This window comes from Choristoneura fumiferana, chromosome 12 (assembly GCF_025370935.1).
Source record: "Choristoneura fumiferana chromosome 12, NRCan_CFum_1, whole genome shotgun sequence".
Lineage (NCBI taxonomy): Eukaryota > Metazoa > Arthropoda > Insecta > Lepidoptera > Tortricidae > Choristoneura > Choristoneura fumiferana.
Window position 1 is genome coordinate 16,397,322 of NC_133483.1, and position 14,091 is coordinate 16,411,412.

The 14,091-nt window shown below is 36.5% G+C and overlaps 1 protein-coding gene across 2 annotated transcripts in view; it reads left to right on the top strand.

Annotated features, from left to right (window-relative positions):
* Window positions 1–14,091, top strand: part of LOC141433502 (protein qui-1) — a 123,462-nt gene that overhangs the window by 74,292 nt on the left and 35,079 nt on the right. For both annotated transcript variants that reach the window (XM_074095562.1, XM_074095563.1), the window contains exons 11-15: window positions 638–838; window positions 1,943–2,121; window positions 3,379–3,525; window positions 7,094–7,212; window positions 12,145–12,323. In XM_074095562.1, coding sequence (XP_073951663.1) covers window positions 638–838; window positions 1,943–2,121; window positions 3,379–3,525; window positions 7,094–7,212; window positions 12,145–12,323 — 825 coding nt within the window. The remainder of the gene's footprint in view (window positions 1–637; window positions 839–1,942; window positions 2,122–3,378; window positions 3,526–7,093; window positions 7,213–12,144; window positions 12,324–14,091) is intronic.

The window sequence follows — 14,091 nt, forward strand, 5'->3', positions numbered from 1 at the left end:
AATTGCTGTCGGAATGTAAATAAGGATTAAAAAATATCTACGAGCCTCTTCACCGCTTTGCTTTAGAATTTTAAATTGAAATGTAGATTGTTACCGATACCGCGTAACTTAAATACCTACTATTTCAATTACTAGTAGATAACTACATTAAAACAATTATTTAATATTAGTCTTGACGTTTTATGCTCGGTACTTAGTTAATACGATGCCGAAGACGAATACCATATAATCAGATTGCTGATTTGGGACCACTTTGTGACTTACGCATTTTTTGTTTTACTTTTTTTTACTTTCCCGTGTCGTCATGAATTTTTTTTTTCTTTATTTCTTATATTAAATATGGTTGTAATACTCGTAGTACCAGAGTCGTGGCCGAGTTTTCTTTAAGCTGGTTTTAGTTCATGAATATGGGTCTTTGCAAAGTAACTTCTGACTAAATTACTAGTGATGATGATGATAATGACGTCCTTTAGTCCCTTAGCAGACACATAAAGCTTGCAGTAGGGTGAGGGTATAATCTAATTTTCTACCGACCCTGGCTTCCTACTAGGTACCAGAATCTTACCAGTTCAACTCTTAAATTCAGTTAAGTAGGTCTTACGTGATTCCTTTAAATGACTAGCAATTTTGTTCTCAGAGCCCCTTATACTGGAGAACGTGGTATCCGGCCGGAGCACGTGGCGATGGCGTGCCGCAGCGGCCGGCGCCCGCGCACGCCGCCGATACGTGCGTGTTCAGAGCGCATTACGCGACGCCCACTCGGACTTAGCAGCCCTACATTTCGCCAATTTCCTACAAGACCCTGATGACACTGATACTTCGGAGACTCAGGAACCAGGTTGGTATCTTCATGTGTGTTAAGTCTCACTGCCAGTACGTGCATATTTAGAGCATGACGAGACGCTCACTCACTCCACCCTCTTGTTCTGAGAGGAGGCCTGTGCCCAGCAGTGGGACGTATATAGGCTGGGATGAAGACGCTCACTCGAACCTTGTAGAGCTTACTCTTCCCGGATTTCCAACAGGATCCCGATGGAAAGCTAGTAGATTTGAAGAATGTCTTATGGTCAAACGTTTTGCCTAAGTTTATTGATTATAAGCTCTACAAGTTTAGTATCTGGCTTCTTCGGGATCTTGGATTTTCGCTGAACATATTTTTTTCTTTCGCAACTTTTTCATATAGACGATATTGTATTTATGAACATCAAGCTATGATAGAGTTTGGTATTCAAATTACATAACTCCTTTATAAAAGATTCTGGGCGTTAGAAGAATATGAAGCAGTTGGGGAATTGATCATTTGGGAAAAATGTTTTCGGTATAAAGTTAGAGGACCATTAAATAGTATTTTAGTGTAACTACTCTCACTATAACTAGATTCTACCATGTAGGTATGTATTTTTCATTCTCAACCATTTGTGAAGAGTGCTGTTATTTGTCTGTGAGGATATTCCAATTCTAGGTACATGTTAAAATGACTCTCATTATTTTTGAACAGATGTTACATAAATAGGGAAGTCACAGTAATCGACTGACGGTTAATAAAAATCCGATATCGAAAAATTTACGCGAACACTGCATCGCATATTATTATTGAATTAGCTGCTCTAGATATTGCTGGCATTTTATGCGCTATTTTGGTGGAGGAACGTGCTGCATCAGGCATTTCATTTATGCAGAGACATGTTAGAGCACGATGCAAAAGTAAGGATGTAGTTTTTTTTCGATGTCGTTGTAATCGTTTATACTTACTCAAAGATTGTTCGTGTTTATGAGTGGTTGGTCGCAAAGACAACTACAATCTCAGATCTACGAAACACTATTACGCTCAAATAGTATAGATATTAACTAGCCGATGCAGTATTTCGTTACTTGCTAGCCTAAATTTAGTTTTACAAGACTACTCAACGTTTTTAAAACTTTTTAAATATTGCTACTAAAGGTTGTGCCGACGACGACGACGCACTTCTAGACTCGACTCCATTCCATTCGGGCACTCGCACGGCGGCTGCCTTCACCCAAAGACATGTTGAAGAGTCTTGGTTACATCTCCTGCTGGCTGGTGACTTTTCGAAGCTAAAGGACTTGACTGTCTGCAATTTTGATTTTCTGCTAGCAGCAGTAAGTATTTGTCTCTTCTACTTAAACTAGGGACATATCGTCGCTCTTCTTGTGAACTTAAATGTGTGTATTAATCGAGTACCTTGTATAGTGAAGAGATACTACATACAACAACACAAACAAAACACTTAAAAGCATTTCTAAAAATGCAGTCATGTGGTGTCGACGCGACTGTTGTCGAACACGATAGAAAGCAGAATATTTAAAAAGCGTAGTTTTGTATTGATTGATTATACCTACATATTACTTTAGTGTTCGAACAAGAAAAGATATTTATTTATGTTTCATTGTGTATATAAATCAGTTTACACATTCTATTTCATCGGTGAGTTGTCAAACATTCCATGTAAAAATAATGTCCCGGTTATTTACACAAATTGTTATAATTTGTTTTGTGTTTTTGGTTTGTATATTATATTCTTTTGTTTTATTTTGGTTATATAGGTAATAACTTAGCTTAAGCCGCATAATAAACCAATAAGTGCTAGTCGGTATCTTTAATCTTGCGGCTGTCTTCGATCAGTTGTTGGGAAACTTGGATAAAGTACGAGTATAAATACTGAATCTTCTAATTGAAATCTGGTGGAAAATCTATTGCTATTGCGAAACTCACATTTGTCAAGAGGTACAGTCGAGTTCATAAACTTGTGAGCAAAAATTTGATCAAAAACATCTGAACACGCTTTTACGCCGTTAATAATAGAGTCGTGTTCAGATACTTTTTATCAAAAATTTGCTCACAAGTTTATGAACTCGACTGTACCTAAAAATGAAGCTTCCATCAGTTTTAGCAAATTAATTGCAAATAACTAGAAACGTTTCCGTTTTTTTGTGATAAGGTCTACCTTTACAAGACTTTTAACATACTATCTATATCTATTTTTATTAACTTTTGCCCTTACAATTAATAAGACTTACAAAAATTAGAGACTCAGTACGCCTAGTGGTAGTACTTCTGTAAGCTAAATTTATTTAACTCCATGAAACTAGTTTGAATGGTAATGTATGCATAATGTAATGTAATTTGTTGTTGTTGTTACTACTTAGAGAAATAATATACATAATAATAGTATTAAGTTAAATTTTTAATTAGTCTTTATTATAACAGTACAGGTACATTATAATATTATTATAATTTAATAAAATAAAGATTGATTAAAAATGTAATTTAATTCACGATAAAGCTGTACAAAATTGGAAACAATATGTCAGTAAAATTAAATTTTATACTCTATTGTATCCTATTTAATTATACAGGTACAAACGGTAACTGTATCCTATCTCCGCTGCATACTGGAGCACGTTCGTTGCTACATCCTGGACCGCGATGTTGAGCTGGTGTATGGAGCTGTGCGAAAGTCCAGCGATATACTTACGAGGGATCCCATGCAGTTGGGAGCACAGGTATGTACATTAGCTTCACTTAAGAAGTTGTTTAAGTACCTAAAGTTTTTTAAAGAGGTGCAGGTTATATATTTTTTCGATAGTCATGGTTCTAAAGAGCGAGTAACGTCCAACTTTAATTATTATTCCCTAAAGATGTCAATTGTCATATACTTACTTACCCACAAATTTATACGGGACCCACGGTGTGCGAGTCCAACTTGCACATAGCCAGTTTTTGTCTACTCGCGTTGTACCTACTCTAATACAACTCCATTTTCAAAAACCCTTAGGTAAAAAGCTTAGGTAAGCATTTAATTAGTCAACTGTCAATATGTCATTTTCATGATTGCCATCACCACCTCACAGATGGCGGCAAATTAAAAATATGCATGACATTTGATACACCTTTATAATATTACTTTAAAAATTACGAGTAGGCAGCTAAACTTAGAATTGCGTCTGTTCCATAACGATCGATTTCTACACAACCCACGGTAACATTATCTGCTTTCCAACCGTCATAATTTGATACAATTTCATTCAAACAGAAATAAACCCATAATTGACTTCCATACAAACTCAAATCTCAATCAAAATAGAAAGGGCTGACGTTAACAAAGGCATTGATCGCGTCAACTGCTTTGCTGAAAGGAAAAGTTTTGGAGCTGTCAAAATTAGTTTTCAAGAAACCCGCCAGCTACGAGTATAACGAAACATCAATAGTCGCTTTGAATATGAATTTATCTCAAGAAAATTACTAAACATGCATATCCAGTTATAATGTTGTATGAAATACGTAACGTAGCTATCTACTTACTTAAAATGGGTATGTGTCAAAACACATAGGTACATAAAGCTTAAAAAGAATAATGGACGAAATACATAAGTCATTTCCTACAATACAATTTTCTTAGAAATTTACAACTTTCTGATCTGACTTACACGGTCAAAAGAGTTCGTATAATTTATAGTTTCACCGAAAATTATGCTATATGATCTGACCATTAACCTTTATCGAAATGAGGTCGAAAATTATGCTGTATGAAATGATCATTAACCTTGCTCATCCTTTTGTGATTTGAGATCGCTCTTAAGCGATAAGGTCACCTATTGCTTACCTTGTAATTTTCTCTGTGTATCTGTTTTTTTGTATCGTTTACTATTTCTGATGTACCTACAATAAAGAGTCATTGTATGTATTGTATTGTATTAACCGTTATCGAACGGCGGTGTGGACCAAACGAAAAAAAATGTGGGTAGGTTATTCGTACCATCAGCCAAATAAGTGGTCTATCAATTTTTAAACAAGTTCTTATCGTCTCTAAAGTCGAACTTTCAAGCTGACAGACCATCTATTGGCATTATTGTTTTATGACATGCAAACGATTATCAACTTTAGGGTGGTAGACCACATATTTGGCTGATGGTACCTACCTCTACTCGCAACACTTCAACTCAACTTTATTTTTATGTTTTTAAAGTCACACAATAAATTAGTTTTATAGTTTACAAATTATCTATTTATTTATCTAGTCTTATGTAGTTAATGGTGTGTAGTATGTCTTTATAACGGCCCGAGGGTTGCCGACGGTGCTGGCTGAAAATCAGCGCTGGGGTGTTTTTAACGCTTCAGCATTATGCTGAGCCAGTGTCCGATTCACAACCGCAATGACACATACCTTTGTGTTGTTTTTTTTTTGTACCTAATAATATTGTTGTCTTGTGTTGTGAATAAATGTATTTTCTTTCTTTCTTTCTTTCAACACGCTTATTTAACATAGGTACAACAAATTTAATTTTATTCATATATATATATAACAGGGTGGAACCTTTTATTAACCAAGTTTATTTACTATGATTTCCTTGACAAACCCGTGTGGTGTCGGGTTAGAATTACACCTCTCCATTTCTTCCGTGGATATCGTAAGAGGCGACTGAGGATATAGGTTAAGGTATACCGTAGCCGACAGGCTAGCAACCTGACACTATTGTACCGTTTTTTGTCAAACTTAAAACCTAAAATTGCTAAAAGTGGCTCCGAAGCGGTAACGTTTCGTGTGCTCTGCCTACCCCATTAGCTCCCATTAGGGAATACAGGCGTGATGTTTGTGAGTGTGTGTGTGTGTGACAAAAGTATGAGATATCAACATAGCATTAGTAACACAAAGATTCCACCCTGGTACATGAATGACACAGTTTGTTCGACTGTACTACAACAAAATTCAAAAGAAGAGTTTAATAACAAACTAAACTATTCAGTTTCATTTCGATGTGCCATAAAACAAGTCTTTTGAAAAAATATAGCTCGGGTGCCTCATTCAGTTCCCAGTTTCTCACCACGTCCCAGATATAATGCAGTACTTTATTTCTGTCGAGCGAGAGACAAACATCCCGTCCAAAGCTCGCTGGAGTGTAAAGAAAACTTTCTTTACAACACTTTATTCACGACAAACCGTCCATTTATCCCCTTCTTTGTGCAGTAAGCGATGAGACGTGCGCCGGAATTTTCAATTATTTTAACGAATTCTGTTATAAATCCTGAAAGTATTGGCGACCTAATGAGTTTAAAGACCTATAAACAACTTTGTTCACCCACCTTATTGTATGTATGTATGTATGTAAACTCTTTATTGTACAAAAGAAAATTAACAAAATACAACTGACAAACTTTAAGATACTTGTACAAAGGCGGACTTATCCCTTTAAGGTATCTCTACCAGTCAACCTTTGAGTGGATGAGAGGAGAGGAGCAATACGTTAGGGTCCGACAAAGGGTCCTTATTCACGCCTGATTCAGTATTTTTTTTAAATGAGATGAGTATTCAAATTTTTCTAGTGTCTGCATGGTTAAGACTGCCTTTATAAATGAATACCTACATTAATAACGTTAATTGTTTATCCGTAAATAGGTACATATTTTAACAATAGTTAGATGTTGCCCATGACTCCGTCTCTAAAGAATTCGTCTATCGCTATCCCGCGGGAGTTATGCAATTTTCCAGAAAATTATGACTAACAAAAAGATAAAACAATTTTTTTATCTGTGAGAATATTTCATAATAACATTGAAATCAATTTGATTATGAAATTCAAATTTAGAACACCACTCAAAAACAAAGCAAATCATGGACCTCAATTCTAATATCAGTCGAGAAGACGTCTAATTGGAAATTAAATATTGCAAACAATTTTTTCAAATCTCGCACGGTGCTTCATATTAAACGATGTGACAGTCGGGGCTGCGTCTAGTGTGTCTCTGAATTAAAAAAAAAATATGGCTGCGTGAAATGCGTCAGAAAAGATTATTATTTCGCGCCATTTTTGATGTTCAGTTTGTCCTCAGTTTGTCTTGTTACAATAAGAGGACCTGGGTTCGATTCCCAGCGTTGGTTTTATTTTTCTGGTTTTTCTATGCATCTATATTTCAGTTTGTATTTTCGATATGGATTTAACGGGATGACCGTAAAAGTAACAAAAAAATTGGAATTGAAATAAAAAAATAAAAAAAGATTCCAAAAAAAAAACAATCTTAATATGATACCATTCACATGTAAGTATCCTTATTAATACAGGTGTTTTCTGACAGATAATAGCGTGGTTGCGACCAGCGGTAGCAAGACGTGGCGTATTGGCGACGTTGGTAACGGCTGCCATGGCTTGGTGCGATGGCTACGACAAACCACTGCTGGTCCCGCTCAACGGATGGTACAGTACCTTTACTTACCTATTTGTAACTAGCTTTTGCCCAATACTAATCATCCCAGCCTATATACGTCCCACTGCTGGGCACAGGCCTCCTCTCAGAACTAGAGGGCTTGGGCCATAGTTCCCACGCGGGCCCAGTGCGGATTGGGAACTTCGCACGCACCATTGAATCACTTCGCAGGTTTGTGCAGGTTTCCTCACGATGTTTTCCTTCACCGAAAAGCTCGTGGTAAATTTCAAATGTAAATCCGCACATGAATTTCGAAAAACTCAGAGGTGCGAGCCGGGGTTCGAACCCACGACCCTCTGCTTGAGAGGCGATAGGTCAAACCACTAGGCCACCACGGCTTGCCCAATACTAAGTCTGTAAAAAATCTTTGTCGCTATTCTGTAGGAACTACGCAATTTCTCAGGAAAAAAAATTTAATCATTTCAGCGGCTTAAGCGAGAAGAGGTAACAGAACTTACTGACCAGCACCTTGTATTAGTGAGGGAGACACCACAATAGAGACATCTCTGTCCAGGCGGATGTTCCTAGTATTTTTTTTCTTTAAAACCTTCGTCGAAGTACAACAATACTTTGAAAAAAAAATGGACGACATTGTTATAGTTCTTAAGTTATGGCGTGTCCAAAGGAAATAGATTAATATTTAGATTTTTAATTAGTTTCCTGTTTTTTTATATTTTTGACAAAGTACCTGAGCTAGTTTTTCGAAACATATTTACCCTACCTAGAAAAACTTCAAAGTGCTATAGTGAGGCTATACCGCACCTGCTGTTCCCAAATGCGGCCCAATACACACTTAAACGGGGTACTTGCTTTATTGTACCAAAGGAATTAATTTTGTTGATTTGCCCGCCAATACAAGACCGTGTTGCACGGCAGGGTTTCTGTGACCGATAAAAATGGTCTCGCCGGAAGACCAGCGCTGGCTCCACTCCAGGAGTCCGCATAAATTTTATGCTGAGGCGGGACCTTTTTCACACACAATTTAATATTTATGTTTGCTTGTTTTGTTGTTGTTTTATATTTTATACTTTTGTTGTTTTAGTAGTAATAATTGTATGTGTATTGTATGTGGAATAAACTTTTTCATTTACATTTTCATTACACCGCTTCTTAGCTTTGCTTCAATTTGTCCAACCAATAATTTACTATCTAACTAATATAATAAAGTCTTTTACGCTAAAATAACTAGTTGACGATAACTGGATCTCGATAGTAACAGCAAGGGTAACAATAAACAATGACAGTTTTGGTATGAAAGAATAACAAACGTTGTAACACACATAGTAACACACGTAGAGCCTTACTCACAAAATTTCGCATTTACAAAATTAAAATTATTGGTATTATTTTAAGGACATGCATGTTTTTGTAATGATAGCAAACATTGACACTGATAGCCAAGTACTTGGATACCATAAGTTATGTCATTAAGTTCTAGTACCTCATCGTGACATCTTGTACCTTACGGCGGCTGTTTAGAACAAAACGCGCGGCGCATCAATCTTCAATATCACCTACTTTGACAAAACCCCTGTTACGTACGTCAACAAACCATAGTGAACTGTTAACAAAACCGCGCTGTGAGCTAAGTTTGTGCGCCGTTTTGATGTAAAAAACATGCAGTCTAGTACATAGATTTCAATATAGTATCTACACTGGTTTAGGCCCGGACATAACGCAATAAATTCCTTTCTAACTAGCTTCTGCGAAAGAGGGGAAGGTTTCATATCCGCAATAAAATAAAAAGTGCCAAGCCTCTAGTAACTTAAGCTATGAAGACACGACAAAGGGTTGGGTTTTTTACAAAGCTTTTGTGGTGAAACAGTGCTGAACAGTATAATGCATTATAATCTATTTGTTGAAAATAGTCTGAAACAATTTGCGGTTTCCGTTCATTGTTTAAATTAAATCACGAAGTCAATGTATGGAAACCGCAAAAATTTTCAGACTATTTGAAATTGTTGAAAGCTAAGTGAAATTGGTACCCGAAAAAACAAATTTTAATTTAGAGTATAAATTCATGTTGATAATTTATTTCGCGTCTTATTTTCATTAAGGCACTAAAGTAGGAATAATGATTAGGTGATTTGTTCAAGCTCTTTCAGTTTTAGATAGTGAAAATCATAAAGGTGGCGCTGCTGGGATTTGAGTCCAAATTCTAGATTTTTTCATGCCGATACTTTATCGCTCACATCAAAATTCTAAGCCCTCAGAATAAATCTTGCTAACTTTTTTTTTGCTTTTCTTTACATTAGGTATCTTAACTTTTTTGGTATAAACATCTTAAAATTTACATTGACATACAGGATGTCTTTAAATTAATCTGGAACATTTAAGCAGGTTGCCTTTTCCTTACCTTTGAGTGACGCAGTAGGCGTTACCGCATTACGCCACGACCTACGCAGTTTACCTTTGTGGTGGTTGAATCAGAAATTCTGATAAAAACCATTACCAGGGTAAAGCAATACCCAATGGTTAACCTAACTTAATACTAAATAATTTTGATTAAATTTTTTGATTCAATGTGTAGTCACGACCTTGACGTAGTACACTGATCATCAATCAATGTATAGAATGAATGAATACATAAGAATTTACAAGGCTATTCAGTCAAAGTAACCAAACCATCATCTATTGTAGAGGTACAAAATATTAACCGAGCAATTTTTGTATATTTATTTCGGGGATTTCGGAAATAGCTCTACCGACTTCTGAAATTTACTCTGTGAGTTTCGGGCGTGCCGAAAGTTCGTTTTAGTGTTAGGTATATATGGGAAAACCCATACGTTCGAGTTTCAGCTCGAACCACCCCGAAAGAAGCTTGGTAGCCGAGCTAGGTACCTACTTTTAATTTAAAAGTGATTTATTGGTTCCTCTGATTCGAGCTTCAAAGTAAAAACATTTGTTCGAAATGCAAAAACCGAACAGGACACAGATAACGGTCGAGATTTCGTACACAGAATTTAGTGTTCATTAGCCGACCGTATCCCTGTTTACTGATCGTTGTGTTTATCTACCCCATTAACCCCCCGCCGATATATTATTGCGATGTTGCGGGACCACAGAACTATGTAATAATAAAATAAATAGATATGTCATCGTTTGTATTTTCTTCCAGAACTAATGTCGCTATTTATGTAACTCCTGCTATTAAATACATACGTTTTAGTGCTTGTTTTCATAGATTTTTCTAAATTACTACAGTGAAATGTATTTTTTTCTTTCGTACACAAGGATGCCTTTCTGGTACATTAGCCAACAATTCAAGACAGAGCTGTAATTAAAACCATTTATTATTTAATTTTAACCCAGAAAACCAGATTAATTTGTAATTAACTGTGAAGTTTGATTTTAAGTAGCTTTGATATCAAATGAAACTAAATCAAAATCAGCGTGTACTGCCGTTTCGCACATTTTTTCCCCAAATGTTTCATTTGGCAAATGTTTCATTTCCTAAGTATCAAATTTTCTCAGAATATTTTCTTATGGTTTTATATCTAACCTAACCTAACCTAGGTTTACGCCTACTACATCGAAAATACATAACTCTTAATAATGCTAGTTTACAAAAAATCAATGTAACCTGTAGGTATCTTAAGCTTGGGTATATGAATATAAGTCAATATAAGTATAAGTAGAGTAAAGTTTACTAACAATTAACGTCATAGATCAGTAATATCACACAATATTGATGAGGGTCAGTTAATCTAAATAAATAAAAATTGATCGTTAAATGTGTTGCTAAGCGCAGAACTCGGGAACGGCTAGACCGATTTTACTAATTCTTTTTTTGTTATGTACGTTATTGTCAGGAGAAGATTTTTATGGAAGAAAATTTAGAAAATAACAACGGGGGCGAAGCCGTGGGCAACAGCTAGTAAAAAATAGATAAGTCAATTAATTGGTTCTGTCAAATGGCCTATTATTAAATGAAACGGCGCTTTGTTTCATTCTAAGCCGTAAAAATAAACATAAGGCTTTCTAGCCAAACAGGCGCCTCGTGATTTTAACTTGCCCGACATTTCTATTTCTTTATTGTTAGTTCTGTGTTCGGGACCCTGCGCTGGGACCTGGTGAACGTTATCTCTAATGAGGAAATCCGAGAAATGTACCAACTAATCGGACTTTCTTATCTTTTTACTTCACCCACTTAATGCCCTAGTGGATTGATAAATTGTTGCGGGATAATGGAATTAGAGGGTCACGCTGCAAGTTTAATTATTAATTAAAGTTTACTGGCGAGTCATGTCAGCTCATGTGTACACGTTTGTCCTCGTTGTGTGGCTAAGTTAATTGTTTGGGTACTTCGGGTACGCTGCCGTCGAAAGCGTTCTAAAAAGTTTCTTTGAAAACATTATAATACATGAGTGTACTTGAAAATAAAAATGCTTTTTGAAATGTTTTCTTTTAACCATAAATTTATTTATTTATATACTTACCTATAAAGCATATTATATTTCATTACATGGATCCAAGTCAATAAATACATTAAATAGTAAATGAACTAAGTTAAAATTACGCTGACGGTATCAAAACGCAATAAATAGTTAATATCCCCTGTATAATTTATTGTTTTACTTTATCTAGTCTGTAAGTTATCGCTACTGTTTTTGTTACAAACAGGATCAGAAATGATAATTTTTTTATTTATTTATTTTATTTTGATTTTATTATTTTTTTGGGAGCTATAAGTATCTAGCTAAGAGTAACTAACACACACTGTAAAAATTGTCATGCGTCGTCTTATTGTGGTTCAAAAACACAGCCCTGTCCTGTCTGAGCTCTTTGCGTACATACGGAACGTAAAAAATCAAGGTATTTCCACTACTGGTACAACGGGACCAGCAAATATCAAACCAGTACGCAAAAAGAATACAATTTGTATCATTATCAAAAATGACGGTTTACTTGGTGTCCCCCAGGCTCCAGCCACCAATAGCATCCACGGTGCGTGTGGTGTCCGTTGGCGCCACAAGCCCCGGCACAGGCGCCCGGCTGCTGCAACTAGCGCCTTCTGGCCAGCACCTTGTGCTGGCGCCATCCAACGGCGACCCTCAACTGTGGCACGTCATGTCTAACTCTAAAGTGCACACTTTTAAAGGTTAGTAAAGCCTGTTGTAGCTCAAGTTTTCCTTTGAAGCGATAAATCTGTTGAAATAGTGCATTAGTAGCAAATTAGCAATAATTAATGATGATATTTTTGGACAGTTTTGTATGTTTTATCTGATGCTTCGATAAAAGACGGTGAAATAATGGACCTTTCGACATAGACATTTAAATAATTTAAGCTTAGTAACGACATCTCTTGTCCGGGTGACCGGTTAGTTCCAATGGAGTGCCGAAAGTTTCTCGATGAGGGCTACGGTATAGATGTGGCTAGCGTCACTGCTTAAGTGGCTAAATAAGAAACAAACAAGCTGAGATATGAGGTGCAAAGGGGAAAATTCGTGTCTGTACCGTTGACCATCAGTGGTGTAGCGGTATAGCACGCGGTACGGAATACCGAGGACCTGGGTTCGATTCCCAGTGCTGGTCTTGTTTTTCTGGTTTTTCTGTGCATCTATATTTCAGTTTGTATTTTCAATTTATATATTAAATAGTAAATATACAGACACGAGTAACTTAATAGTACAGACAACGTACATCCCAACCAGCTAGTGACTTGAAATTTGGCAAACATGATATCACTTGAAGATCTTTCGAATACCCACGGGACAGGGAATCTGCTTTTTTTTTAGTTTTCCACGGGGCAAACGCTTGAGCTAATTCAGTAAACTAGGCCACTCAAATTACTCCCACCAGGACGTGACAAGATTAGGTACTTATTAAAGTTTTACTACTTTTACTAGGTAGAAGAAGTGTAACTTTGCAAGGTTACTACATCCTTCACCTAGGTGTGAGTCTCTTGATTGATGCCTATTTTATAGCCAAGAGAGCGTGATTGGCATTTAACGACCGTACCCTTATAACCTTCCATCCTTCATACAGTGTAGGAAACAAGCTTAGCTTTACATTTGTGTGAAGTTATACCTAGTGCCATCCACGAAGACGCGTGATTTGGTCAAAATTAGATATTAATGATATTGTAATAAAGAACAACGGCACGCGTCGTCGTGAATGACTCTACCTATACGTCGCGTCACATGCCGCATTTCTCTTTACACCATCTGTGTGCAGTCACACTAATCAATTCGCCTCGCTCATTGGTCATTTCGTCGATTCATCATCATCATCCTAGTCTATTTTCGTCCCACTGCTGGGCACAGGCCTCCTCTCAGAAGATTATTATCATGCATCTAGTCAGTGGGGGTCATTATGTGGTAAACAACAGCTATAGGTAGAGTCATTCACGATGACGCGTGCCGTTGTTCTTTATTACAATGTCATTAATGTCTAATTTTGACCAAATCACGCGTCTTCGTGGATGGCACTTGGACCAGATTATGCACATTACGCCAGATGTAGATAAGGTACTTTATGGGGTACCGTTCAATCTGTATGAAAAAAAATATGTAACATCGTTCTAGATAAATAACCTAAATCATAGTAAACGTTTACCTAACAACAAAATGCATAAATACATGTTGAATGGTATTCCGTTGAAATTACGTAAGACTCATATCATATCATAGCAACTTTTGACATAAACTTTCAAACTTTCACACAAAATAATGTCAGTTTATAATGAGTAAGTACCTAACTGTCAAATTATCAAACTGTCAAATACCTATGCGTGTTAATAGTAGATTGTACAACAAGAGCATAAAACAAGCCATTTTAGCCGAGACGTTCATATACATAGCCACCCGAGCCGGTACGGCGAGGGTGGATAGACACGTCGAGCAAAAAATGGGTTTAACGCTCGAGTT